The 27,504-nt window shown below is 41.3% G+C and overlaps 1 protein-coding gene across 1 annotated transcript in view; it reads right to left on the bottom strand.

Moving 5' to 3' along the window:
* The window catches only part of Eip78C (Ecdysone-induced protein 78C), a 151,846-nt gene that overhangs the window by 15,490 nt on the left and 108,852 nt on the right, over window positions 1-27,504 (bottom strand). Inside the window, exons 2-6 of the mRNA XM_053774779.2 lie at window positions 7,740-7,879; window positions 7,105-7,246; window positions 5,692-5,897; window positions 1,366-1,513; window positions 82-245 (exon numbers count right to left, since the gene is read on the bottom strand). Coding sequence (XP_053630754.1) covers window positions 82-245; window positions 1,366-1,513; window positions 5,692-5,897; window positions 7,105-7,246; window positions 7,740-7,879 — 800 coding nt within the window. The remainder of the gene's footprint in view (window positions 1-81; window positions 246-1,365; window positions 1,514-5,691; window positions 5,898-7,104; window positions 7,247-7,739; window positions 7,880-27,504) is intronic.

Here is a 27,504-nt window from a genome sequence, read left to right as displayed (position 1 = left end):
AACATCACTCTCAACATCAGCATCATTATCCTCAATACCATTATCACAAGCATCAACATCAACATAATAATCCTGACTTACGTCAAACATCATGTCCATCTGGGTTCTGGTGACGTAGGAGCCGTCACTGAAGGTTAGTGTGTTGTCTAAGGTGCTGACCATCCGACTGACGTGCGTCAACCACAGCTCCAGGAAACCCACCTTGATCAGAATAAGCTGATCGTCTTGAGATAGCTCCGAGAATCCTGCGAAAAGGAGGGAGACAGAGTGAGTGTTTGTGGCATAAATTTTAATTTGTCAGCATGTAGCTTCTTGTGAGGGTTCGCAAGACGCTCCAAAAAGCATCCTGTTTGTTGCTTATTTCTTCAAATTAAATATAAATATATTTTACCACTACAACACAAATAATACCATAAAAAATCATGATGAAAATGGCGTTTAAATCCATAATGATTGAGAATTTTTCACAACAGAAAGTAAATTATCCAGAGAAAGAGAGAAGAACAGAGAGAGAGAGAGATACAGAGACAGAGAGAAAAAGAGCAAGGGAGGATACATCGACACTCTTTACAGGAAGTGACAGGCTGGAACACTTAGTGTTGCTGAGTATCAGAGAAGTTACAAAATCAGATCACTACCTGTTTCTCGGTGAAATTTTAATATATTTGTGACTCGCGTATAAGTTACGAATTAGCTAAAGGCTTTTTTTTTTGCAATATTTACTGCACCGGAAAATTGGAGAAGCAGATTTTATTTTCTTGGGCCGAGATTGTGACTCGTGTTTTACAGCCACAAGTCGACTTTTGTTATTGTCATCCAATTTCTCATTTTATCGTTGTATCACTCTCATGTTCCTTCACTTTCTCTCATGTTTGATCATTATCGTTCCTGTTCTTACTCTTCTTAAGTTCCCTTACTCTCCATCATGTTCTCTCACTCTCGCTCACCCTTATTTCACTCTCATTGTCTCCTTACCCTTTCATGTTATCTCACTTTCGTTCATTTTATTTTCGCCTTTCCCACGTTCTTTTAACTCTCCCTTTTCTCTCATTTTCTTCCTCACACCATCTTCCTTTCCCTCAAGTCCTCTCCTTGTCCCTCAAGTCCTCTCACTCACCCTCATGTGCTCTCACTCTCATTCATGATCTCTTATTCTCACATTCACTCTCTATCCTGTTCTCTAGCGTTCTCTCACATTCCCTCATGTTCCCTCTCCCCTCCCTCGCTATCCCTCCGTTCCTTTCGCCTTCCTTTATTCATTTATTCTCACCCTCACGTTCCCTCACTCTCCATAACTTTCGTAATTTATTACCTACCTTCCTTCTTTATACTCTTCCCCCTCTACACACACACACACACACTCACCTGGGACTCTCTTAGCGAACTCGACGACTCGCTGTATGGATGGGGTCATGAAGACAGCGAAGGTCTGCCACATGCCGATTTTCTGCTGTTCCAAAGCATCCATGGTGGAGGAGGCTGCCTCAGGATCACTCGTCACCTCGGACGTGTTCTGTAGGTCAGGTCACAAGGAGTCATCAAGGAATCATTTAAAAAAAAGAGGCCTTCTGCATTTTTATTAGTCACGGTATCCAGTTTGGTTTCAAAGAACAATTATAACTATGTTTCGGTCCACGCAACAGAGCGAAACGTTGTACTAATGAAGACTTCTTCTCCAATTTGGATCTTTGCATTCGTTCTCATTGGCAAGGAACCACTTCATGTAAATAACATCCTAACAGTGAAGTTTGTGTCACAGACTATCTTAGGTGAAGTGGAGTAAGATAACTGAAAGAACTGCCTAGTGTCAAGGAGAGATATTCCGTCAATGGGGCAGCTTACGAAATACTGTTGACAGTGATATACTACAGAGAGACGAAATAAAAGACACGAAACCCTACACACATACGCACGGAAATCAAAAGCAATTGGCACCTGACATCATGTCACCTTGAATCCTGAGAGAATTATCAGAGATTCACTCAGGATAATTGAGACTCACTCGGGATAATTGAGAAAAAACAGCTTCTGGAAGATGTAAAGCCACAGATGTGGAGCCGATGTTAAACGAGGGGATAGATAAGTATTAAACGAGGGAATATATAAGTATTAAACGAGAGGATAGACAAGTATTAAACAAGGGGATAGACAAGTATTAAACATGGGAATAGACAAGTATTAAACAAGAAAATAGGCAAGTATTAAACTAGGGGATATACAAGTATTAAATGAAGGGATAGACAAGTATTAAACGAGGGAATAGACAAGTATTAAACTATGGGATAGACAGGTATTAATCGAGGGGATAGACAAGTATTAAACGAGGGGACAGACAAGTATTAAATGAGGGGATATACAAGTATTAAACGAGGGAATAGACAGGTATTGAACAAGGGGATAGACAACTAATAAACGAGGGGGTATGCAAGTATTAAACGAAGGATAGACAAGTATTTAACGAGGGGATAGACAAGTAGGTGAGAAGTGAAGACTAATATCATTGATCTGCATGCTAAGTAAATAACTAGAAGAGAGGTGGAACACATGTAGAGGGCCGATATTACAAACTATAGCCAGCAAAAGAGCTTAAAGAAGGTAAATTCGGCTACAAACTACTGGGTCCTACAACAGGTTAGGTTAGGTAAGGTTTGTCAAGAAACAGGACAAGTGTTTCCTGACGCGGGTCTTCGTCACACGATGACCCGCCGCTGTCGATTTTCGTCATCTAACCGAGGCATATATAGCTGTCTTACTGGTCCACGCCTTTAAAAAAAATATGGTTATGTTCTACGACAGAGTAACAAGACCTTAAATAGAAAAGAGAGGAAGAATTGGAAGTATGTGCAACATCTGGGTATGTTTATTTGTACTTATAAAGCCCCTGGAGGGCGAAACGTCTGCAAACGAAGATACCCATTTGTTGCACACGTGTCTAATTCTTCATCTTGATGATATTGCATACCATTCATGTACAGAAAAGAAAGGGTTTAGTAGAGTGCAAATCTTTTATTGTAAGAATGAATTTGACAACGTACCCTCCAAAGGAATATTCACTAAAATGGAATAGTAAACAGGATTACAAGGAAGACACTTTACTGTCTCCAGGAATGCCTAAGGGAAAGCGAGAGCGATAATTCAGGAGGTCTCAGGATGGACGAACATAGTGAGTGGTGTCCCACGGGGATTCAATCCTAATATAGACCAGCCAGCAACATTACACTTGGCTTTCACACTGAACGAACCACATAGGCGGAGGCAAATATGGACTGTCCCTATGAACCAGCAGGAACAGTGATAGGTTTACGAATGCCTGATGGACATGAGCGGAACTACCAAGATACAAGACTACAAGAGAGACACAATTCAGGAGTAAAAGGCTTCCTTACGAGAATACAATGAGAATGCAAAATTGCTAGCAATGAACCTCACAGTGGACAGCCTATTCGGTTAAATGTAGGTCACAGGAATATTCATGCCAAGCAGGAGTAATAGAAAAGCAAAACACAAAGAAAGAGAGTTGGCCATTTAACCAGATCAGCTGGGAAACAAGACAAAGAGAAAGACAACATAGAAAAAAACACAGAAAACATATGATGGCTAAAAATAAAAATAATTATGAGAGCCAAGAACGAATTTGCGTGGGTAAAATGAGGGGAGAGGCAACTATATATATAACTTTTAAAGGTTACAACGAAATCGAAATTCATTAACAGTTACATGAAAATAAAATAATGAAGGAGCAGGTATCAAGATGGAAGAACCAAGAGAAGTATGCGTGGAAATAACAGGAAACATCGAAGAGATCTTGATGAATAAGGATATGGACAAAATGTAAGACTGGTGAAACAGATTTCTGCTGGAGTTCAACACCAGTAAGTTAAAGATTATGAAAATCAGTGAAAAGAAGACAGGAGGAAGAGCACAGACTGGAAGGGTTATAAAAAAAAAGTTAAACATTGAAGAGAAGGACTTAGGGGTAAACATCACACGGAACATCTCGCCGGAGGCAAACATCAACTTCATAACCTCGGTACATAAATAAGACAGGTAAACTTAATGACTGGCTCCAGGGTCGAGGTAGTCATTTGCACAAAGCAAAATTAATAAACTCATTTAAAATTTGTGAGAAAAACAAACAATTATTAAGTAATCCAAACACTGAAAAGAAAGGCATATCGGGTTTAAAGCCTACCGAATACACGATGATCGATAATTTAAGTTGTTTGTAATCTGTGCACCACCAGTCAAAAATACTATAATCTCAAAAGACAGGGATTAACAGTAAACTCTCAGCATATATACTATGAGAAATACACCTCATGATATCTGGTATATATAATATATATAAGTTAAATATATATATATGTATATATATATATATATATATATATATATATATATATATATATATATATATATATATATATATTATATATATATATATATATATATATATATATATACAGTATATATAAAACCTTCATAAACAGTCTTAAGATGTGGTTCAGATGTTGACTTCTAGCAAAAATAAGCTGATGGGGCCAGTTTTTTTACATTGGATAATATCATGTTTGACTCGTAGCTACAACATTAGTATGATAAGTGGACACTTTTACATGTTAACTGTCTTTAATACTCTTTAAAACGCCGTTTAGATATTCAAGGAAAATAAATATTATTTATTAATAGACATTACTATATATTATTGATTTATCGTCACACATTAAGTAAGATATTTAAATCTGAGAGCATCTCTTTTAAAACGTGGCATATTATAAATTATTTTATTTAAAAAACATTGGAAGACAGAGAGAATGGATCAAAGTTGACATTATAAATGGGGAAGGAAAGAGGGGTAGGGGTCGTCCTCGAAATTGTAAAGGAGGTTTTGTGGGTGAACTTCCAGCCGTGCATGAGCGTAGATAGGAGTGTTGATACTTGACCTGACGATCTGTTGGACAGGGTAATATTTAGTGAAGGGATTCAGGGAAACCGGTTTTTTCATATAGTCGGACTTGATTTTACAATGCCTGCACTTTAAAGGAGGGGTTTGGGATATTGGCAGTTTGGAGGGATACTCTATACGTATATGAAACTGTTATATTCTGAAGCAAAAGCAGTGATAATAGTGTGGTGAAAGTGTTGAATGATGATGAAAGTATTTTCATCATTGGGTCAAGACGGCCGACTTGATGATTTAAATCTGAGAGCATCTCTTTTAAAACGTGGCATATTATAAATTATTTTATTTAAAAAACATTGGAAGACAGCTTTTAAATGGCGTTAAATTGTTAAACCTGAGATATATGTTAGATTCACCTTTTAATTTTATTTTTATTTTCTTGAGAACTCTTTGAAACTCAAGTTATATCATCATAATAATTTTTAAGCGATTCAGTGACACGTAATTAGAGAAATACAAAATCCAGTCACAGGTTAAAACTAAGTCATTGATCGGAAATGAGAACTCAAAGACCTTTCGGTTCGTTCTGGTCTATAATAATGGTCCAGAACCGGACAAAACATCTTCCAGGTTTTATTTATGTATGTGTGTGTGTGAGTGTGTGTGTGTGTGTGTGTGTGTGTGTGTGTGTGTGTGTGTGTGTGTGTGTGTGTGTGTGTGTGTGTGTGTGTGTGTGTGTGTTGGGAGTTGTTCCTCCCACGGTATTTAGACTTTCATCTTGGACTCACAAATATGATAGGTTTCCTGACGAGAGCTCTGGTCTTCTCTTCGGTGAAGGCGCAGTTGGCATGGTGTGCCTGGGAGATGGTGAGGATGATGTCGTAGATAGCCAGCTGCTTGTTCTCGACCTCCCTCGACACTACCTCAGAACCTTCAGCTCGACTATCTCCTTCACGCTCCCGAGACCGCTTCGGGACGCGGCCATACCGTACAGCTGAGGAGAGAAGTCAAATCAGGCCTTTTGAGGTCGGGGAAGGAAAAAATGGCCGGGAAAACCAATAGGGGGTTTATGAAACGTTTTAGGAAGGATGAAGGACGTGTTGGTACGTTAGAAAAGGAGATGAAAGGTAAGGCATTTTTTTTGAGTAATGTCAGCGAAGGTAATGCAGATTAAGGGGCTATAATTTCACGCCTCTTTAAGTGGATGACCATATGATAGTAAAGGCGTTTTTACACAATTAGATGTAATTATCCTCCCTTTTCTCGATGCTATATAAATGACCCTTACGAATTTAGCACTTCCCCTTGAATATATAGTAATAATAATAACTATTAAAATATTATTATTATTAATTATTATTTGAAGGTAGGAAACTCTTTACAAGATTAGTAAAGGTATTGGAGGGAAACAAAAATCATGCGAATTTGCAAGAGTTTCAGAAAAACAAGATACGAGATGTCAGTAAAGGAGAAGTGTAGGTTAGGAATGATGAAGAAAGAACACACAAGATAAGGGAGGTTCATTTGAAGCCACCAAGGTTTAGGTAAGGTCAGTGAATGTTATACAGAGACACAAATGGTAGGAAAATGTTGCAAAATGTTAGGAAATGTCATGCGAGGTTAGGCCATGTTAGGTAAGCTCAGGGAAGGTCATCGGAAATCATAAAATGTCACACAAGCAATGAAAATTAATTTATAGTCAAGGAGGGAAGAATTGGGGCAGAGAAAGTAGCATCATCTCACTAAAGGTCAACTGAATTTAGAGAACATAATAAAGGGGAGAAAACTCCATCATTATTACGGAATTTAAAAAAAAAATAATTTATTAATTCTGAAAAAAATGAAAATCTGTGCAGAGAGAACAGGTAAACCAAAAATACTTCATTGATACGAGGAAAATCTAGTTTAATGACTAAGATAAAAACTGCAGTTAGATCTGAATCTCTAAGATGTCGATTGATATTATATAAGCAGACAGTAACATAATGTGACATGTAGCATTTAGCTTCTGGAATGAGTACATATACACCACTATATTAAAAAAAGGTCATTTACCTTTGAAATACCTAGTTCAACTGAACTGACAATGTATCTGTAATTGTGACAGCAAATTTAAAAAAAATAAGTAAAATGCGAATAAGCCTTTGTTTACGAGGCGCTATTAAAACTGCTGTACTTGTGAGACGATCATTTTCACTTACAGTCTCTGGACATCCCGACAGCAAGACACTTCTTAAACCGACAGTACTGACATCTGTTGCGATTGAGTCTTATCACCAAACACTTGCCGTCACGAAGACATCTGTACTCAATCTGTTTCTGGATGCTGCGTCGGAAGAAGCCCTGTGGAGAAGGTCAGAGATTAGCACTTGTCTGGATGCTTAAATCATTTGTGGTCTTACTGCAAGCAGAATCTCGTTAAATGTTGGCTGAATTGTGGTGCTGTTATCGTGTTTGCCTGCAGCGTAAATTGCAGAGCTGTTGCTGAAAAGTGTTTCGTTGGGCTGGGTTAATGTGCGAGGGGATGGGTGAGAGAGAGGTGGTGATAATGGATTGATTTAATAATAGCAAGGTGCTTTTCTCTCTCTCTCTCTCTCTCTCTCTCTCTCTCTCTCTCTCTCTCTCTCTCTCTCTCTCTCTCTCTCTCTCTCTCTCTCTCTCTCTCTTTCTCTCTCTCTCTCTCTCTCTCTCTCTCTCTCTCTCTACTCTCTCTCTCTCTCTCTCTCTCTCTCTCTCTCTCTCTCTCTCTCTCTCTCTCTCTCTCTCTCTCCCTTTATCTCCCTCTCTCTCTCTCTCTCTCTCTCTCTCTCTCTCTCTCTCTCTCTCTCTTACCTACCTTGCACCCTTCACACGACGTGACGCCGTAGTGGTAGCCAGAGGCCTTGTCTCCGCAGACTTTGCATGGGACGAAGTTTTTATTGGTAGGTGTTGCTGTGGTGGGTGTGGGCGTGCTGTCTGCGGCCTGGTAACTCTGCTCTGTGGACCAGAAGAAACAGCAGAGTACACTTAGTGACTGACACTTTACTACAACTGTTACAGATTTATTTTTATTGCTAACTAAAATAATTGATTAAAATTTTCCGACCATTGTGATTACCGCTGCTCTTCACATTTCTCAATGAAAAAAAAGTGGAAAAACAAAGCACAGAGGCAAAAAAAAAAATATCATTCAGGAATGGGTATGGTGCCAAGACAGCACGAAGCGAGAACCGTAGTAGAAGTTAAGTAATTAGGTCTCAAAGTGAAGGCTTTCCCAGTCTGGGTCGTAGCTAGGTTCATCCCCCGGGGGAGCTGTCCTGAGCAACTCTCTCAGTGCCGGGTCACCATCTGGAGAAGACCCGAGCCGGGACAAGACCGGCGAACCTTCAACAACAACATCAGCATGAAGTGACGGAAACCGTGAGTGTTTGGACCGTAGAGTTCATCGCTAATGAAAACATGCGCGCGTGCACGCCCACACGCGCACACACACACACACACACACACACACACACACACACACACACACACACACACACACACACACACACACACATGCACACACACACACACACGCACACACAAACGCACACACGCACACACACACACACACGCACACACACACACACATACACACACACACACACACACACACACACACACACACAAGGGCCAGGAGCTCGGACTCGACCCCCGCAACCTCAACTAGGTGAGTACACACACACACACACACACACACACACACACACACACACACACACACACGATCCCTAAGGTTCCTGCGAACTTAGCGCTCCTAAGTATGTAATAATAATAAAAACAATAATGACAATAACAAAATAATAATAATAATAATAATAATTATAATCATCACCATCATCATAAATTTAATTTAAAACGAACATATAAATGAGTACATTTAACAACCAGTAGTCAATGTTCTAATAGAAAGATAGATAGATGGTAGATAGATAGATAGATGGTAGATAGATAGATAGATAGAGAGAGAGAGAGAGAGAGAGAGAGAGAGAGAGAGAGAGAGAGAGAGAGAGAGAGAGAGAGAGAGAGAGCAATATCGACATGGGCATCATAGAGAACCATAAAGGCAACACACCGACCTGCCTTTACCCCTTTACCCCAGCTTGTGTAACCTTGATACAAGGGCAAGAATCAATCATTTCCTTGTTATTATTATTATTATTATTATTATTATTATTATTATTATTATTATTATTATTATTACGATTGATATTAATTTATATATAGAAATTATTAATACCAATATATATATATATATATATATATATATATATATATATATATATATATATATATATATATATATATATATATATATATATATCGTGCCGAATAGGTAAAATTGGTCAGTTAGAAACGATTCATTTAAATTTAAGTCCTTTCAGAATTTTTCTCTTATACGTTTAAGGATATATATATATTTCAATTATGTGAATGTAACAATTAATAATTTTGAACCAAAAGAATCTTAGAAGACTTACCAACCTTCTTATAACAAGCGCAATTTAATTTAGCCTAATCCAACTAAATATAATTTAGATAAGTTTACAATAATTCAATAAAAAATAAACACATGAACTATATTTTTCTGGTTAGATTCAGAATGATTTTTGCGAAATTATTGCATACACAAATTTTCGCTTCCCTTATTCGGCAAGAAGAACGTTGAAAATTGAGACACTTATGCAGCATATGGGAATCTTTATTCAGGAAACGTTTCGCCACACAGTGGCTTCATCAGTCAATACAAAGAGGAAGGCGTAAGGAGAGGAGGAGAATGAGGTAATCAGTCCCTCAACCTGGAGTCGATGTGTTCAGTCCATCAATCTTGTAGAATGTGAACACATCGACTCCAGGTTGAGGGACTGATTACCATTCTCCTCCTCTCCTTACGCCTTCCTCTTGTGATTGATGATGAAGCCACTGTGTGGCGAAACGTTTCGAATAAAGATTCCCATATGCTGCATAAGTGTCTCAATTTTCAACTTGTCGTTTTTTCAAACCATTCATCACAAGAAGAACGTTGCTGTTTAAGCCAAAATCGCAAGTTTTATCTATTCGGCACGCCATATATATATAAACATTATCTCTTAGTTCACAGCAGGATGCGAACACCTGCACATTGTGCATCAAAGTTCGCAGTATTTTAGCCACTCAGATAGATAACAGATACATACATACATACATACATATATACTCGATAAAAAAGGAGAAAACGAGAAATGTTGAGAATCGAGTAAAGGACGTAACTAAACAAACGGAAGAAGAGAAAGCAAGAGAAAGAGGGGGAATGCCCTTGAAAGAACCCGGAGATCTGAGAGGATGGGCTACCCCCTGGTACAGGTTACGGCCCAGGATGCTACCCAGTCTATGAGAGAGAGAAAGAGAGAGAGAGAGAGAGAGAGAGAGAGAGAGAGAGAGAGAGAGCAATATCGACATGGGCATCATAGAGAACCATAAAGGCAACACACCGACCTGCCTGTACCCCAGCTTGTGTAACCTTGATACAAGGGCAAGAATCAATCATTTCCTTGTTATTATTATTATTATTATTATTATTATTATTATTATTATTATTATTATTATTATTATTACGATTGATATTAATTTATATATAGAAATTATTAATACCAATATATATATATATATATATATATATATATATATATATATATATATATATATATATATATATATATATATATATATATATATATATATATATATATATATATATATATATATATATATATATATATATATACGTCGTGCCGAATAGGTAAAATTGGTCAGTTAGAAACAATTCATTTAAATTTAAGTCCTTTCAGAATTTTTCTCTTATACGTTTAAGGATACATATATTTCAATTATGTGAATGTAACAATTAATAATTTTGAACCAAATGAATCTTAGAAGACTTACCAACCTTCTTATAACAAGCGCAATTTAATTTAGCCTAATCCAACTAAATATAATTTAGATAAGTTTACAATAATTCAATAAAAAATAAACACATGAACTATATTTTCCTGGTTAGATTCAGAATGATTTTTGCGAAATTATTGCATACACAAATTTTCGCTTCCCTTATTCGGCAAGAAGAACGTTGAAAATTGAGACACTTATGCAGCATATGGGAATCTTTATTCAGGAAACGTTTCGCCACACAGTGGCTTCATCAGTCCAATACAAAGAGGAAGGCGTAAGGAGAGGAGGAGAATGAGGTAATCAGTCCCTCAACCTGGAGTCGATGTGTTCAGTCCATCAATCTTGTAGAATGTGAACACATCGACTCCAGGTTGAGGGACTGATTACCTCATTCTCCTCCTCTCCTTACGCCTTCCTCTTTGTATTGGACTGATGAAGCCACTGTGTGGCGAAACGTTTCCTGAATAAAGATTCCCATATGCTGCATAAGTGTCTCAATTTTCAACTTGTCGTTTTTTCAAACCATTCATCACAAGAAGAACGTTGCTGTTTAAGCCAAAATCGCAAGTTTTATCTATTCGGCACGCCATATATATATAAACATTATCTCTTAGTTCACAGCAGGATGCGAACACCTGCACATTGTGCATCAAAGTTCGCAGTATTTTAGCCACTCAGATAGATAACAGATACATACATACATACATACATATATACTCGATAAAAAAGGAGAAAACGAGAAATGTTGAGAATCGAGTAAAGGACGTAACTAAACAAACGGAAGAAGAGAAAGCAAGAGAAAGAGGGGGAATGCCCTTGAAAGAACCCGGAGATCTGAGAGGATGGGCTACCCCCTGGTACAGGTTACGGCCCAGGATGCTACCCAGTCTATGAGAGAGAGAAAGAGAGAGAGAGAGAGAGAGAGAGAGAGAGAGAGAGAGAGAGAGAGAGAGAGAGAGAGAGAGAGAGAGAGAGAGAGAGAGAGAGAGAGAGACAGAGACAGACAGACAGACAGACAGACAGAGACAGAAAGTTATGATATATATATATATATATATATATATATATATATATATATATATATATATATATATATATATATATATATATATATATATATATATATATATATATATATATATATATATATATATATATATATATAATCAGAGAGTCTCCTGAACACAACATGTGGAGTATGGGCTTGAGAGTGCAGTCTTGGTCTAGTAAGACCATGTGATAGTCCTCTGAGTCGCGCACAGAATGGTTAAAAAGTTTCTAAAAGTTTTCCCAATATACGTCATTACAATTAGAACGGGTTCACTCTTAATCTATCTGATAACTGCCTTAGTTAAATCTCTTTATGGGGACGACAGAACTTGAAGCTAAAATCTGTGTAATTGAATTCACTTTAAGAACGGAATATGCAATAATATTATCAATCAACTGCATTGATTGCAAACTACATCTACATTAAAAAAATATACACTATACATGAGTACATTCGCCGAAAGGTGTAGTATCTTGCAGCAAATATACACCAAATTTATTATAATCATGCACAAATAACCCGGATTTGGGAGAGAGATGTTACGACGACGTTTTGGTCTGACTTGGACTACTGACAAAGTCACACTGACACAAAAGAGTGAGAGAGCCAGTATACACAGGTGAGGGGGACAGGGACGGGACCATGAGAGGAAGAAAAAGAAGTAGGGAAGTAGTAGTAGAAGTAGCAGTGGTAGTAGAGAGTAGAGAGAAAGAGTAGTTTTAGTGGCACAAGAGACAAACAGGAGAGTGAAGGGTATTGTGCCTTGTAGTTCATTATAAATATTTTAATGAGATATATATTCATGGCTTTATTAGTGAGCAGGCAGATCATTTTTATTATTTTCACTGTTACTGTCATGCGGAACCTGAGGAATGCGAGGCAGTAAGGTTTTGATCCGAGGGATGGAAGTGCAGCCCCAACCCCACAGACCAAGAACAGTTCACCTGCATGATGGCACCTCACGTGAGGAATGACCAGGAGAGAGTTAAGTCTTAACTAGCGTCGTGTACTCTGATAAGCATTAGTGGAAGTACCATTAATCTCACTGTAATCAACTTGAAGGCAAGTTGCAGTCTAGTTGACCTTATTTCAGAGTAATTAACTTGCAAGCCAGTTGACCTTACTTCAGAGTAATCAACTTGCAAGCCAGTCGATCTTATTTCAGAGTGATCAACTACCAAGCCGGTTGATCTTACTTCAGAGTAATCAACTTGCAAGCCAGTTGACCTTACTTCAGATTAATCAACTTGCAAGCCAGGTAACCTTACTTCAGAGTAATGAACTACTAAGCCAGTTGACCTTACTTCAGAGTAATCAACTACCAAGCCAGTTGACCTTACTTCAGAGTAATCAACTTGCAAGCCAGTTGACCTTACTTCAGAGTAATCAACTTGCAAGCCAGTTGACCTTACTTCAGAGTAATGAACTACTAAGCCAGTTGACCTTACTTCAGAGTAATGAACTACTAAGCCAGTTAACCTTACTTCAGAGTAATCAACTTGCAAGCCAGTTGACCTTACTTCAGAGTAATTAACTTGCAAGCCAGTTGACCTTACTTCAGAGTAATCAACTACCAAGCCAGTTGACCTTACTTCAGAGGAATCAACCTGCAAGCCAGTTGACCTTACTTCAGAGTAATCAACTTGCAAGCCAGTTGACCTTACTTCAGAGTAATCAACTTGCAAGCCAGTTGACCTTACTTCAGAGTAATCAACTTGCAAGCCAGTTGACCTTACTTCAGAGTAATCAACTTGCAAGCCAGTTGACCTTACCTCAGGGCAATCAACTCTCTGATACGATCAGCCTTTCAAGTCTCTGCGTCTCGTGTTGAGTTATTATCGTTATATTAATGGATCTAAATGGATTGCTGCAGAAAATAGGGGAGAACAGATATTGATTTTAAGGTAAGTTTTCGCTGAGGCATCATTTTGCCCTGTGTACCGTCATGTCTCGAGAAAGCTCTAAACGTAGCGAAACGTGGCCTGATGAAGCTCTACACAGAGCGAAACGTGGCCTGAAGAAGTTCTACAGAGCGAAAAGTGGCCTGATGAAGCTCTATGCAGAGCGAAACGTGGCCTGATGAAGCTCCACACAGAGCGAAACGTTGTTCTCAATAAATGCCTTCTCTATTCAGTTGTCATGAAATGCTAAACCCGCAGGGGTTATGCGCGCCTTCGTTGTAAGAACATAAGAACATAAGAACGAAGGAACACTGCAGCAGGCCTACTGGCCCATGCGAGGCAGGTCCAAGTCTCCTACCGGCTTAAGCCAATGCACCCAACCTAGTCAGGTCAGGTCACATTGACTTAAGGGAGGAACACGGTAACCGACCTGGTAGCACAAGCTATCAAGTCCAACTCACACCCACCCACATCCACTAATGTATTTATCCAACCTATTTTTAAAGCTACACAACGTTCTGGCCTCCAAAGAGGAGGTGTAACTCCAGTCCCTCTTATTAATAGCCACCTTCTCGAAGAGCCAATTCGAGATTGGGATCATTTTCTTGAGCCAGACAAACGACTGGCGGAAATGATTGTTGAACTTTCAGTTCCACTTGTTAACATGTTTAGATTTAATGGGAAGTGGGAATTTGGGTCAAGAGGATGACCAGAGAATGAGTAAATTGTCCAGACTGGACAGTTACCTTCTCATGTTGGACCTGAAAATTGAAATGCGTCACAAAATGTTTCTGACACTCTGAAACACCCTTATTCTTCATTATATATATATATATATATATATATATATATATATATATATATATATATATATATATATATATATATATTTGCAAGAAATTCGCGAGAGCAGGCGAAATATACACAAACACTGATCTCTGGCTGAAGGAGACTCGAACCTACGAACCTTAGAACAAGGTACGCAGTGCTTTACCAGTCTACCCACACTGGACAATACCTTGGCGTGTAGCTTGCGCTACACGTTTGATCCAAGGCAGCCAGCTTTCAGGGAGAAGGGTTACAGCTTTTCATCTCATCCCCTGCATGCATCAGCCTTACTAGAGATTTTAACAATGCAAGGAATTCGCGAGAGCAGGCGAAATATACACAAACACTGATCTCTGGCTGCCTTGGATCAAACTGGCTGCCTTGGATCAAACGTGTAGCGCAAGCTACACGCCAAGGTATTGTCCAGTGTGGGTAGATTGGTAAAGCGCTGCGTACCTTGTTCTAAGGTTCGTAGGTTCGAGTCTCCTTCAGCCAGAGATCAGTGTTTATATATATATATATATATATATATATATATATATATATATATATATATATATATATATATATATATATATATATATATATATATATATCCAGCACAGCTGCAAACAAGCGGTCTTAACAATGCAAAACAAGCCACGTCGGAATGGAAATTTTTTGCTAAGGATCTCTCACACTCTCGCGAGTCGTCATGAGCTATTAGTGTTGTAAGACTAGCAACAGACAGTAGGGAGAAAATTCTCTACGAGGCAAGTCACAAGCGTAAAGTGTGAGCGTATATTTTATAATCACTGTGAATTTCTGTTTTGGAAATAACTAACTATAAAAAATGTGCAGTTTTGAGGCTTACTTGTGATGTCTTTGCGCGTCTGGCAACACAGCTACTCAATGAATGATAGAGTAAAGGTTTTGTTTTTTCCAGGAAGGTCTCCCTACCTTGGTGGGAGAATGCTTGTATAGTGAAAAAAAAAAACTACTCCAAGTTAAAAACCGTCCACATAATTCTGTTTAACATGGGTTTACAGCAGTGTTCGCACCTCCAGCAACTGACTGCTACAACACAACATGGGTTTACAGCAGTGTTCGTACCTCCAGCAACTGACTGCTACAACACAACATGGGTTTACAGCAGTGTTCGTACCTCCAGCAACTGACTGCTACAACACAACATGGGTTTACAGCAGTGTTCGTACCTCCAGCAACTGACTGCTACAACACAACATGGGTTTACAGCAGTGTTCGTACCTCCAGCAACTGACTGCTACAACACAACATGGGTTTACAGCAGTGTTCGTACCTCCAGCAACTGACTGCTACAACACAACATGGGTTTACAGCAGTGTTCGTACCTCCAGCAACTGACTGCTACAACACAACATGGGTTTACAGCAGTGTTCGTACCTCCAGAAACTGACTGCTACAACACAACATGGGTTTGCAGCAGTGTTCGTACCTCCAGCAACTGACTGCTACAACACAACATGGGTTTACAGCAGTGTTCGTACCTCCAGCAACTGACTGCTACAACACAACATGTGTTTACAGCAGTGTTCGTACCTCCAGCAACTGACTGCTACAACACAACATGGGTTTACAGCAGTGTTCGTACCTCCAGCAACTGACTGCTACAACACAACATGGGTTTACAGCAGTGTTCGTACCTCCAGCAACTGACTGCTACAACACAACATGGGTTTGCAGCAGTGTTAGTACCTCCAGCAACTGACTGCTACAACACAACATGGGTTTACAGCAGTGTTCGTACCTCCAGCAACTGACTGCTACAACACAACATGGGTTTACAACAGTGTTCGTACCTCCAGCAACTGACTGCTACAACACAACATGGGTTTACAGCAGTGTTCGTACCTCCAGCAACTGACTGCTACAACACAACATGGGTTTACAGCAGTGTTCGTACCTCCAGCAACTGACTGCTTCAACACAACTTGGGTTTACAGCAGTGTTCGTACCTCCAGCAACTGACTGCTACAACACAACATGGGTTTACAGCAGTGTTCGTACCTCCAGCAACTGACTGCTTCAACACAACTTGGGTTTACAGCAGTGTTCGTACCTCCAGCAACTGACTGCTACAACACAACATGGGTTTACAGCAGTGTTCGTACCTCCAGCAACTGACTGCTACAACAGAACATGGGTTTACAGCAGTGTTCGTACCTCCAGTGACTGCTACAACACAACATGGGTTTGCAGCAGTGTTCGTACCTCCAGCAACTGACTGCTACAACACAACATGGGTTTACAGCAGTGTTCGTACCTCCAGCAACTGACTGCTACAACACAACATGGGTTTACAGCAGTGTTCGTACCTCCAGCAACTGACTGCTACAACACAACATGGGTTTACAGCAGTGTTCGTACCTCCAGCAACTGACTGCTACAACACAACATGGGTTTGCAGCAGTGTTCGTACCTCCAGCAACTGACTGCTTCAACACAACATGGGTTTACAGCAGTGTTCGTACCTCCAGCAACTGACTGCTACAACACAACATGGGTTTACAGCAGTGTTCGTACCTCCAGCAACTGACTGCTTCAACACAACTTGGGTTTACAGCAGTGTTCGTACCTCCAGCAACTGACTGCTACAACACAACATGGGTTTACAGCAGTGTTCGTACCTCCAGCAACTGACTGCTACAACACAACATGGGTTTACAGCAGTGTTCGTACCTCCAGCAACTGACTGCTACAACACAACATGGGTTTGCAGCAGTGTTCGTACCTCCAGCAACTGACTGCTACAACACAACATGGGTTTACAGCAGTGTTCGTACCTCCAGCAACTGACTGCTACAACACAACATGGGTTTACAGCAGTGTTCGTACCTCCAGCAACTGACTGCTACAACACAACATGGGTTTGCAGCAGTGTTCGTACCTCCAGCAACTGACTGCTACAACACAACATGGGTTTGCAGCAGTGTTCGTACCTCCAGCAACTGACTGCTACAACACAACATGGGTTTACAGCAGTGTTCGTACCTCCAGCAACTGACTGCTACAACACAACATGGGTTTACAGCAGTGTTCGTACCTCCAGCAACTGACTGCTACAACACAACATGGGTTTACAGCAGTGTTCGTACCTCCAGCAACTGACTGCTACAACACAACATGGGTTTACAGCAGTGTTCGTACCTCCAGCAACTGACTGCTACAACACAACATGGGTTTACAGCAGTGTTCGTACCTCCAGCAACTGACTGCTACAACACAACATGGGTTTACAGCAGTGTTCGTACCTCCAGCAACTGACTGCTACAACACAACATGGGTTTACAGCAGTGTTCGTACCTCCAGCAACTGACTGCTACAACACAACATGGGTTTACAGCAGTGTTCGTACCTCCAGCAACTGACTGCTACAACACAACATGGGTTTACAGCAGTGTTCGTACCTCCAGCAACTGACTGCTACAACACAACATGGGTTTACAGCAGTGTTCGTACCTCCAGCAACTGACTGCTACAACACAACATGGGTTTACAGCAGTGTTCGTACCTCCAGCAACTGACTGCTACAACACAACATGGGTTTACAGCAGTGTTCGTACCTCCAGCAACTGACTGCTACAACACAACATGGGTTTACAGCAGTGTTCGTACCTCCAGCAACTGACTGCTACAACACAACATGGGTTTACAGCAGTGTTCGTACCTCCAGCAACTGACTACTACAACACAACATGGGTTTACAGCAGTGTTCGTACCTCCAGCAACTGACTGCTACAACACAACATGGGTTTACAGCAGTGTTCGTACCTCCAGCAACTGACTGCTACAACACAACATGGGTTTACAGCAGTGTTCGTACCTCCAGCAACTGACTGCTACAACACAACATGGGTTTACAGCAGTGTTCGTACCTCCAGCAACTGACTGCTTCAACACAACTTGGGTTTACAGCAGTGTTCGTACCTCCAGCAACTGACTGCTACAACACAACATGGGTTTACAGCAGTGTTCGTACCTCCAGCAACTGACTGCTACAACACAACATGGGTTTACAGCAGTGTTCGTACCTCCAGCAACTGACTGCTACAACACAACATGGGTTTGCAGCAGTGTTCGTACCTCCAGCAACTGACTGCTACAACACAACATGGGTTTACAGCAGTGTTCGTACCTCCAGACAACTGACTGCTACAGCAACACTGCTAAACATGGGTTTGCAGCAGTGTTCGTACCTCCAGCAACTGACTGCTACAACACAACATGGGTTTGCAGCAGTGTTCGTACCTCCAGCAACTGACTGCTACAACACAACATGGGTTTACAGCAGTGTTCGTACCTCCAGCAACTGACTGCTACAACACAACATGGGTTTACAGCAGTGTTCGTACCTCCAGCAACTGACTGCTTCAACACAACATGGGTTTACAGCAGTGTTCGTACCTCCAGCAACTGACTGCTACAACACAACATGGGTTTACAGCAGTGTTCGTACCTCCAGCAACTGACTGCTACAACACAACATGGGTTTACAGCAGTGTTCGTAGTGTTGGGTTTACAGCAGTGTTCGTACCTCCAGCAACTGACTGCTACAACACAACATGGGTTTACAGCAGTGTTCGTACCTCCAGCAACTGACTGCTACAACACAACATGGGTTTACAGCAGTGTTCGTACCTCCAGCAACTGACTGCTACAACACAACATGGGTTTACAGCAGTGTTCGTACCTCCAGCAACTGACTGCTACAACACAACATGGGTTTACAGCAGTGTTCGTACCTCCAGCAACTGACTGCTACAACACAACATGGGTTTACAGCAGTGTTCGTACCTCCAGCAACTGACTACTACAACACAACATGGGTTTACAGCAGTGTTCGTACCTCCAGCAACTGACTGCTACAACACAACATGGGTTTACAGCAGTGTTCGTACCTCCAGCAACTGACTGGGTTTACTACAACACAACATGGGTTTACAGCAGTGTTCGTACCTCCAGCAACTGACTGCTACAACACAACATGGGTTTACAGCAGTGTTCGTACCTCCAGCAACTGACTGCTACAACACAACATGGGTTTACAGCAGTGTTCGTACCTCCAGCAACTGACTGCTACAACACAACATGGGTTTACAGCAGTGTTCGTACCTCCAGCAACTGACTGCTACAACACAACATGGGTTTACAGCAGTGTTCGTACCTCCAGCAACTGACTGCTACAACACAACATGGGTTTACAGCAGTGTTCGTACCTCCAGCAACTGACTGCTACAACACAACATGGGTTTACAGCAGTGTTCGTACCTCCAGCAACTGACTACTACAACACAACATGGGTTTACAGCAGTGTTCGTACCTCCAGCAACTGACTGCTACAACACAACATGGGTTTACAGCAGTGTTCGTACCTCCAGCAACTGACTGCTACAACACAACATGGGTTTACAGCAGTGTTCGTACCTCCAGCAACTGACTGCTACAACACAACATGGGTTTACAGCAGTGTTCGTACCTCCAGCAACTGACTGCTACAACACAACATGGGTTTACAGCAGTGTTCGTACCTCCAGCAACTGACTGCTACAACACAACATGGGTTTACAGCAGTGTTCGTACCTCCAGCAACTGACTGCTACAACACAACATGGGTTTACAGCAGTGTTCGTACCTCCAGCAACTGACTGCTACAACACAACATGGGTTTACAGCAGTGTTCGTACCTCCAGCAACTGACTGGGTTTACAGCAGTGTTCGTACCTCCAGCAACTGACTGCTACAACACAACATGGGTTTACAGCAGTGTTCGTACCTCCAGCAACTGACTGCTACAACACAACATGGGTTTACAGCAGTGTTCGTACCTCCAGCAACTGACTGCTACAACACAACATGGGTTTACAGCAGTGTTCGTACCTCCAGCAACTGACTGCTACAACACAACATGGGTTTACAGCAGTGTTCGTACCTCCAGCAACTGACTGCTACAACACAACATGGGTTTACAGCAGTGTTCGTACCTCCAGCAACTGACTGCTACAACACAACATGGGTTTACAGCAGTGTTCGTACCTCCAGCAACTGACTGCTACAACACAACATGGGTTTACAGCAGTGTTCGTACCTCCAGCAACTGACTGCTACAACACAACATGGGTTTACAGCAGTGTTCGTACCTCCAGCAACTGACTGCTAACACAACATGGGTTTGCAGCAACATGGGGTTTACAGCAGTGTTCGTACCTCCAGCAACTGACTGCTACAACACAACATGGGTTTACAGCAGTGTTCGTACCTCCAGCAACTGACTGCTACAACACAACATGGGTTTACAGCAGTGTTCGTACCTCCAGCAACTGACTGCTACAACACAACATGGGTTTACAGCAGTGTTCGTACCTCCAGCAACTGACTGCTACAACACAACATGGGTTTACAGCAGTGTTCGTACCTCCAGCAACTGACTGCTACAACACAACATGGGTTTACAGCAGTGTTCGTACCTCCAGCAACTGACTGCTACAACACAACATGGGTTTACAGCAGTGTTCGTACCTCCAGCAACTGACTGCTACAACACAACATGGGTTTACAGCAGTGTTCGTACCTCCAGCAACTGACTGCTACAACACAACATGGGTTTACAGCAGTGTTCGTACCTCCAGCAACTGACTGCTACAACACAACATGGGTTTACAGCAGTGTTCGTACCTCCAGCAACTGACTGCTACAACACAACATGGGTTTACAGCAGTGTTCGTACCTCCAGCAACTGACTGCTACAACACAACATGGGTTTACAGCAGTGTTCGTACCTCCAGCAACTGACTGCTACAACACAACATGGGTTTACAGCAGTGTTCGTACCTCCAGCAACTGACTGCTACAACACAACATGGGTTTACAGCAGTGTTCGTACCTCCAGCAACTGACTGCTACAACACAACATGGGTTTACAGCAGTGTTCGTACCTCCAGCAACTGACTGCTACAACACAACATGGGTTTACAGCAGTGTTCGTACCTCCAGCAACTGACTGCTACAACACAACATGGGTTTACAGCAGTGTTCGTACCTCCAGCAACTGACTGCTACAACACAACATGGGTTTGCAGCAGTGTTCGTACCTCCAGCAACTGACTGCTACAACACAACATGGGTTTACAGCAGTGTTCGTACCTCCAGCAACTGACTGCTACAACACAACATGGGTTTACAGCAGTGTTCGTACCTCCAGCAACTGACTGCTACAACACAACATGGGTTTACAGCAGTGTTCGTACCTCCAGCAACTGACTGCTACAACACAACATGGGTTTACAGCAGGGTTCGTACCTCCAGCAACTGACTGCTACAACACAACATGGGTTTACAGCAGTGTTCGTACCTCCAGCAACTGACTGCTACAACACAACATGGGTTTACAGCAGGGTTCGTACCTCCAGCAACTGACTGCTACAACACAACATGGGTTTACAGCAGTGTTCGTACCTCCAGCAACTGACTGCTACAACACAACATGGGTTTACAGCAGTGTTCGTACCTCCAGCAACTGACTACTACAACACAACATGGGTTTACAGCAGTGTTCGTACCTCCAGCAACTGACTGCTACAACACAACATGGGTTTACAGCAGTGTTCGTACCTCCAGCAACTGACTGCTACAACACAACATGGGTTTACAGCAGTGTTCGTACCTCCAGCAACTGACTGCTACAACACAACATGGGTTTACAGCAGTGTTCGTACCTCCAGCAACTGACTGCTACAACACAACATGGGTTTACAGCAGTGTTCGTACCTCCAGCAACTGACTGCTTCAACACAACATGGGTTTACAGCAGTGTTCGTACCTCCAGCAACTGACTGCTACAACACAACATGGGTTTACAGCAGTGTTCGTACCTCCAGCAACTGACTGCTACAACACAACATGGGTTTACAGCAGGGTTCGTACCTCCAGCAACTGACTGCTACAACACAACATGGGTTTACAGCAGTGTTCGTACCTCCAGCAACTGACTGCTACAACATAACATGGGTTTACAGCAGTGTTCGTACCTCCAGCAACTGACTGCTTCAACACAACATGGGTTTACAGCAGTGTTCGTACCTCCAGCAACTGACTGCTACAACACAACATGGGTTTACAGCAGTGTTCGTACCTCCAGCAACTGACTGCTACAACACAACATGGGTTTACAGCAGTGTTCGTACCTCCAGCAACTGACTGCTTCAACACAACATGGGTTTACAGCAGTGTTTGTACCTCCAGCAACTGACTACTACAACACAACATGGGTTTACAGCAGTGTTCGTACCTCCAGCAACTGACTGCTTCAACACAACATGGGTTTACAGCAGTGTTCGTACCTCCAGCAACTGACTGCTACAACACAACATGGGTTTACAGCAGTGTTCGTACCTCCAGCAACTGACTGCTACAACACAACATGGGTTTACAGCAGTGTTCGTACCTCCAGCAACTGACTGCTACAACACAACATGTGTTTACAGCAGGGTTCGTACCTCCAGCAACTGACTGCTACAACACAACATGGGTTTACAGCAGTGTTCGTACCTCCAGCAACTGACTGCTACAACACAACATGGGTTTACAGCAGTGTTCGTACCTCCAGCAACTGACTGCTACAACACAACATGGGTTTACAACAGTGTTCGTACCTCCAGCAACTGACTGCTACAACACAACATGGGTTTACAGCAGTGTTCGTACCTCCAGCAACTGACTGCTACAACACAACATGGGTTTACAGCAGTGTTCGTACCTCCAGCAACTGACTGCTACAACACAACATGGGTCTGAATGCATATTAACAGTAGAATTTCCTGAGAAATATGTTAATAAGACACAATACATTGTTCATGGCACTTTATTGAAACGACGTTTCCTCCACCAGTGACTATATCCATTCATTATTTGCAACTGGAGGGCGAAACGTCTTTTGAGTTCATTGCCATTAATCTCAAATTGAATCTTATTAACGAGGGACGAGTGAAATGGATGACTTGAAAAAGAAAAAAATATACAGACCGCAATAAAGCCGTCAATAGGAATGATGGTGAAGATTGTTGACCTTCCCAGTGGTATGATAAGAATGATGGTGAACATTGTTGACCTTCCCAGTGGTATGATAAGAATGATGGTGAACATTGTTGACCTTCCCAGTGGTATGATAAGAATGATGGTGAACATTGTTGACCTTCCCTGTGGTATGATAAGAATGATGGTGAACATTGTTGACCTTCCCAGTGGTATGATAAGAATGATGGTGAACATTGTTGACCTTCCCTGTGGTATGATAAGAATGATGGTGAACATTGTTGACCTTCCCAGTGGTATGATAAGAATGATGGTGAAGATTGTTGACCTTCCCAGTGGTATGATAAGAATGATGGTGAACATTGTTGACCTTCCCAGTGGTATGATAAGAATGATGGTGAACATTGTTGACCTTCCCAGTGGTATGATAACAATGATGGTGAACATTGTTGACCTTCCCAGTGGTATGATAAGAATGATGGTGAAGATTGTTGACCTTCCCAGTGGTATGATAAGAATGATGGTGAACATTGTTGACCTTCCCAGTGGTATGATAAGAATGATGGTGAACATTGTTGACCTTCCCAGTGGTATGATAAGAATGATGGTGAAGATTGTTGACCTTCCCAGTGGTATGATAAGAATGATGGTGAACATTGTTGACCTTCCCTGTGGTATGATAAGAATGATGGTGAAGATTGTTGACCTTCCCAGTGGTATGATAAGAATGATGGTGAAGATTGTTGACCTTCCCAGTGGTATGATAAGGATGATGGTGAAGATTGTTGACCTTCCCTGTGGTATGATAAGAATGATGGTGAAGATTGTTGACCTTCCCAGTGGTATGATAAGAATGATGGTGAAGATTTTTTTACCTTCCCTGTGGTATGATAAGAATGATGGTGAAGATTGCTTACCTTCCCTGTGGTATGATAAGAATGATGGTGCAGATTGTTGACCTTCCCAGTGGTATGATAAGAATGATGGTGAAGATTGTTGACCTTCCCAGTGGTATGATAAGAATGATGGTGAAGATTTTTTTACCTTCCCTGTGGTATGATAAGAATGATGGTGAAGATTGCTTACCTTCCCTGTGGTATGATAAGAATGATGGTGAAGATTGCTTACCTTCCCTGTGGTATGATAAGAATGATGGTGAAGATTGTTGACCTTCCCTGTGGTATGATAAGAATGATGGTGAAGATTGTTGACCTTCCCTGTGGTATGATAAGAATGATGGTGAAGATTGTTGACCTTCCCAGTGGTATGATAAGAATGATGGTGAAGATTGCTTACCTTCCCTGTGGTATGATAAGAATGATGGTGAAGATTGCTTACCTTCCCTGTGGTATGATAAGAATGATGGTGAAGATTGTTGACCTTCCCTGTGGTATGATAAGAATGATGGTGAAGATTGTTGACCTTCCCAGTGGTATGATAAGAATGATGGTGAAGATTGTTGACCTTCCCTGTGGTATGATAAGAATGATGGTGAAGATTTTTTTACCTTCCTTGTGGTATGATAAGAATGATGGTGAAGATTGCTTACCTTCCCTGTGGTATGATAAGAATGATGGTGAAGATTGCTTACCTTCCCTGTGGTATGATAAGAATGATGGTGCAGATTGTTGACCTTCCCAGTGGTATGATAAGAATGATGGTGAAGATTGTTGACCTTCCCTGTGGTATGATAAGAATGATGGTGAAGATTTTTTTACCTTCCTTGTGGTATGATAAGAATGATGGTGAAGATTGTTGACCTTCCCTGTGGTATGATAAGAATGATGGTGAAGATTTTTTTACCTTCCTTGTGGTATGATAAGAATGATGGTGAAGATTGTTGACCTTCCCAGTGGTATGATAAGAATGATTTTGAAGATTGTTGACCTTCCCTGTGGTATGATAAGAATGATGGTGAAGATTGTTTACCTTCCCAGTGGTATGATAAGAATGATGGTGAAGATTGTTGACCTTCCCTGTGGTATGATAAGAATGATGGTGAAGATTGCTGATCTTCCCAGTGGTATGATAAGAATGATGGTGAACATTGTTGACCTTCCCAGTGGTATGATAAGAATGATGGTGAAGATTGCTGATCTTCCCAGTGGTATGATAAGAATGATGGTGAAGATTGTTGACCTTCCCTGTGGTATGATAAGAATGATGGTGAAGATTGTTTACCTTCCCACTGGTATGATAAGAATGATGGTGAAGATTGTTGACCTTCCCTGTGGTATGATAAGAATGATGGTGAAGATTGCTGATCTTCCCAGTGGTATGATAAGAATGATGGTGAACATTGTTGACCTTCCCAGTGGTATGATAAGAATGATGGTGAAGATTGCTGATCTTCCCAGTGGTATGATAAGAATGATGGTGAAGATTGTTTACCTTCCCAGTGGTATGATAAGAATGATGATGAAGATTGTTTACCTTCCCAGTCGTATGATAAGAATGATGGTGAAGATTGTTGACCTTCCCTGTGGTATGATAAGAATGATGGTGAAGATTGCTGATCTTCCCAGTGGTATGATAAGAATGATGGTGAAGATTGTTGACCTTCCCTGTGGTATGATAAGAATGATGATGAAGATTGTTTACCTTCCCAGTGGTATGATAAGAATGATGGTGAAGATTGTTTACCTTCCCTGTGGTATGATAAGAATGATGATTGAAGATGATAAGAATGATGGTGAAGATTGTTGACCTTCCCTGTGGTATGATAAGAATGATGGTGAAGATTGCTTCTTCCCAGTGGTACCTTCCCTGTGGTATGATAAGAATGATGGTGAAGATTGTTGACCTTCCCTGTGGTATGATAAGAATGATGGTGAAGATTGTTGACCTTCCCAGTGGTATGATAAGAATGATGGTGAAGATTGTTGACCTTCCCTGTGGTATGATAAGAATGATGGTGAAGATTGTTGACCTTCCCAGTGGTATGATAAGAATGATGGTGAAGATTGTTTACCTTCCCTGTGGTATGATAAGAATGATGGTGAAGATTGTTTACCTTCCCAGTGGTATGATAAGAATGATGGTGAAGATTGTTGACCTTCCCTGTGGTATGATAAGAATGATGGTGAAGATTGTTGACCTTCCCTGTGGTATGATAAGAATGATGGTGAAGATTGTTGACCTTCCCAGTGGTATGATAAGAATGATGATGAAGATTGTTTACCTTCCCAGTGGTATGATAAGAATGATGGTGAAGATTGTTGACCTTCCCTGTGGTATGATAAGAATGATGGTGAAGATTGTTGACCTTCCCTGTGGTATGATAAGAATGATGGTGAAGATTGTTGACCTTCCCTGTGGTATGATAAGAATGATGGTGAAGATTGTTGACCTTCCCTGTGGTATGATAAGAATGATGGTGAAGATTGTTGACCTTCCCTGTGGTATGATAAGAATGATGGTGAAGATTGTTGACCTTCCCTGTGGTATGATAAGAATGATGGTGAAGATTGTTGACCTTCCCAGTGGTATGATAAGAATGATGGTGAAGATTGTTGACCTTCCCTGTGGTATGATAAGAATGATGGTGAAGATTGTTGACCTTCCCTGTGGTATGATAAGAATGATGGTGAAGATTGTTGACCTTCCCTGTGGTATGATAAGAATGATGGTGAAGATTGTTGACCTTCCCTGTGGTATGATAAGAATGATGGTGAAGATTGTTGACCTTCCCAGTGGTATGATAAGAATGATGGTGAAGATTGTTGACCTTCCCAGTGGTATGATAAGAATGATGGTGAAGATTGTTGACCTTCCCTGTGGTATGATAAGAATGATGGTGAAGATTGTTGACCTTCCCTGTGGTATGA

Source organism: Cherax quadricarinatus, chromosome 1 (assembly GCF_038502225.1).
Source record: "Cherax quadricarinatus isolate ZL_2023a chromosome 1, ASM3850222v1, whole genome shotgun sequence".
NCBI lineage: Eukaryota > Metazoa > Arthropoda > Malacostraca > Decapoda > Parastacidae > Cherax > Cherax quadricarinatus.
This window is presented reverse-complemented; position numbering and strand designations above follow the sequence as displayed.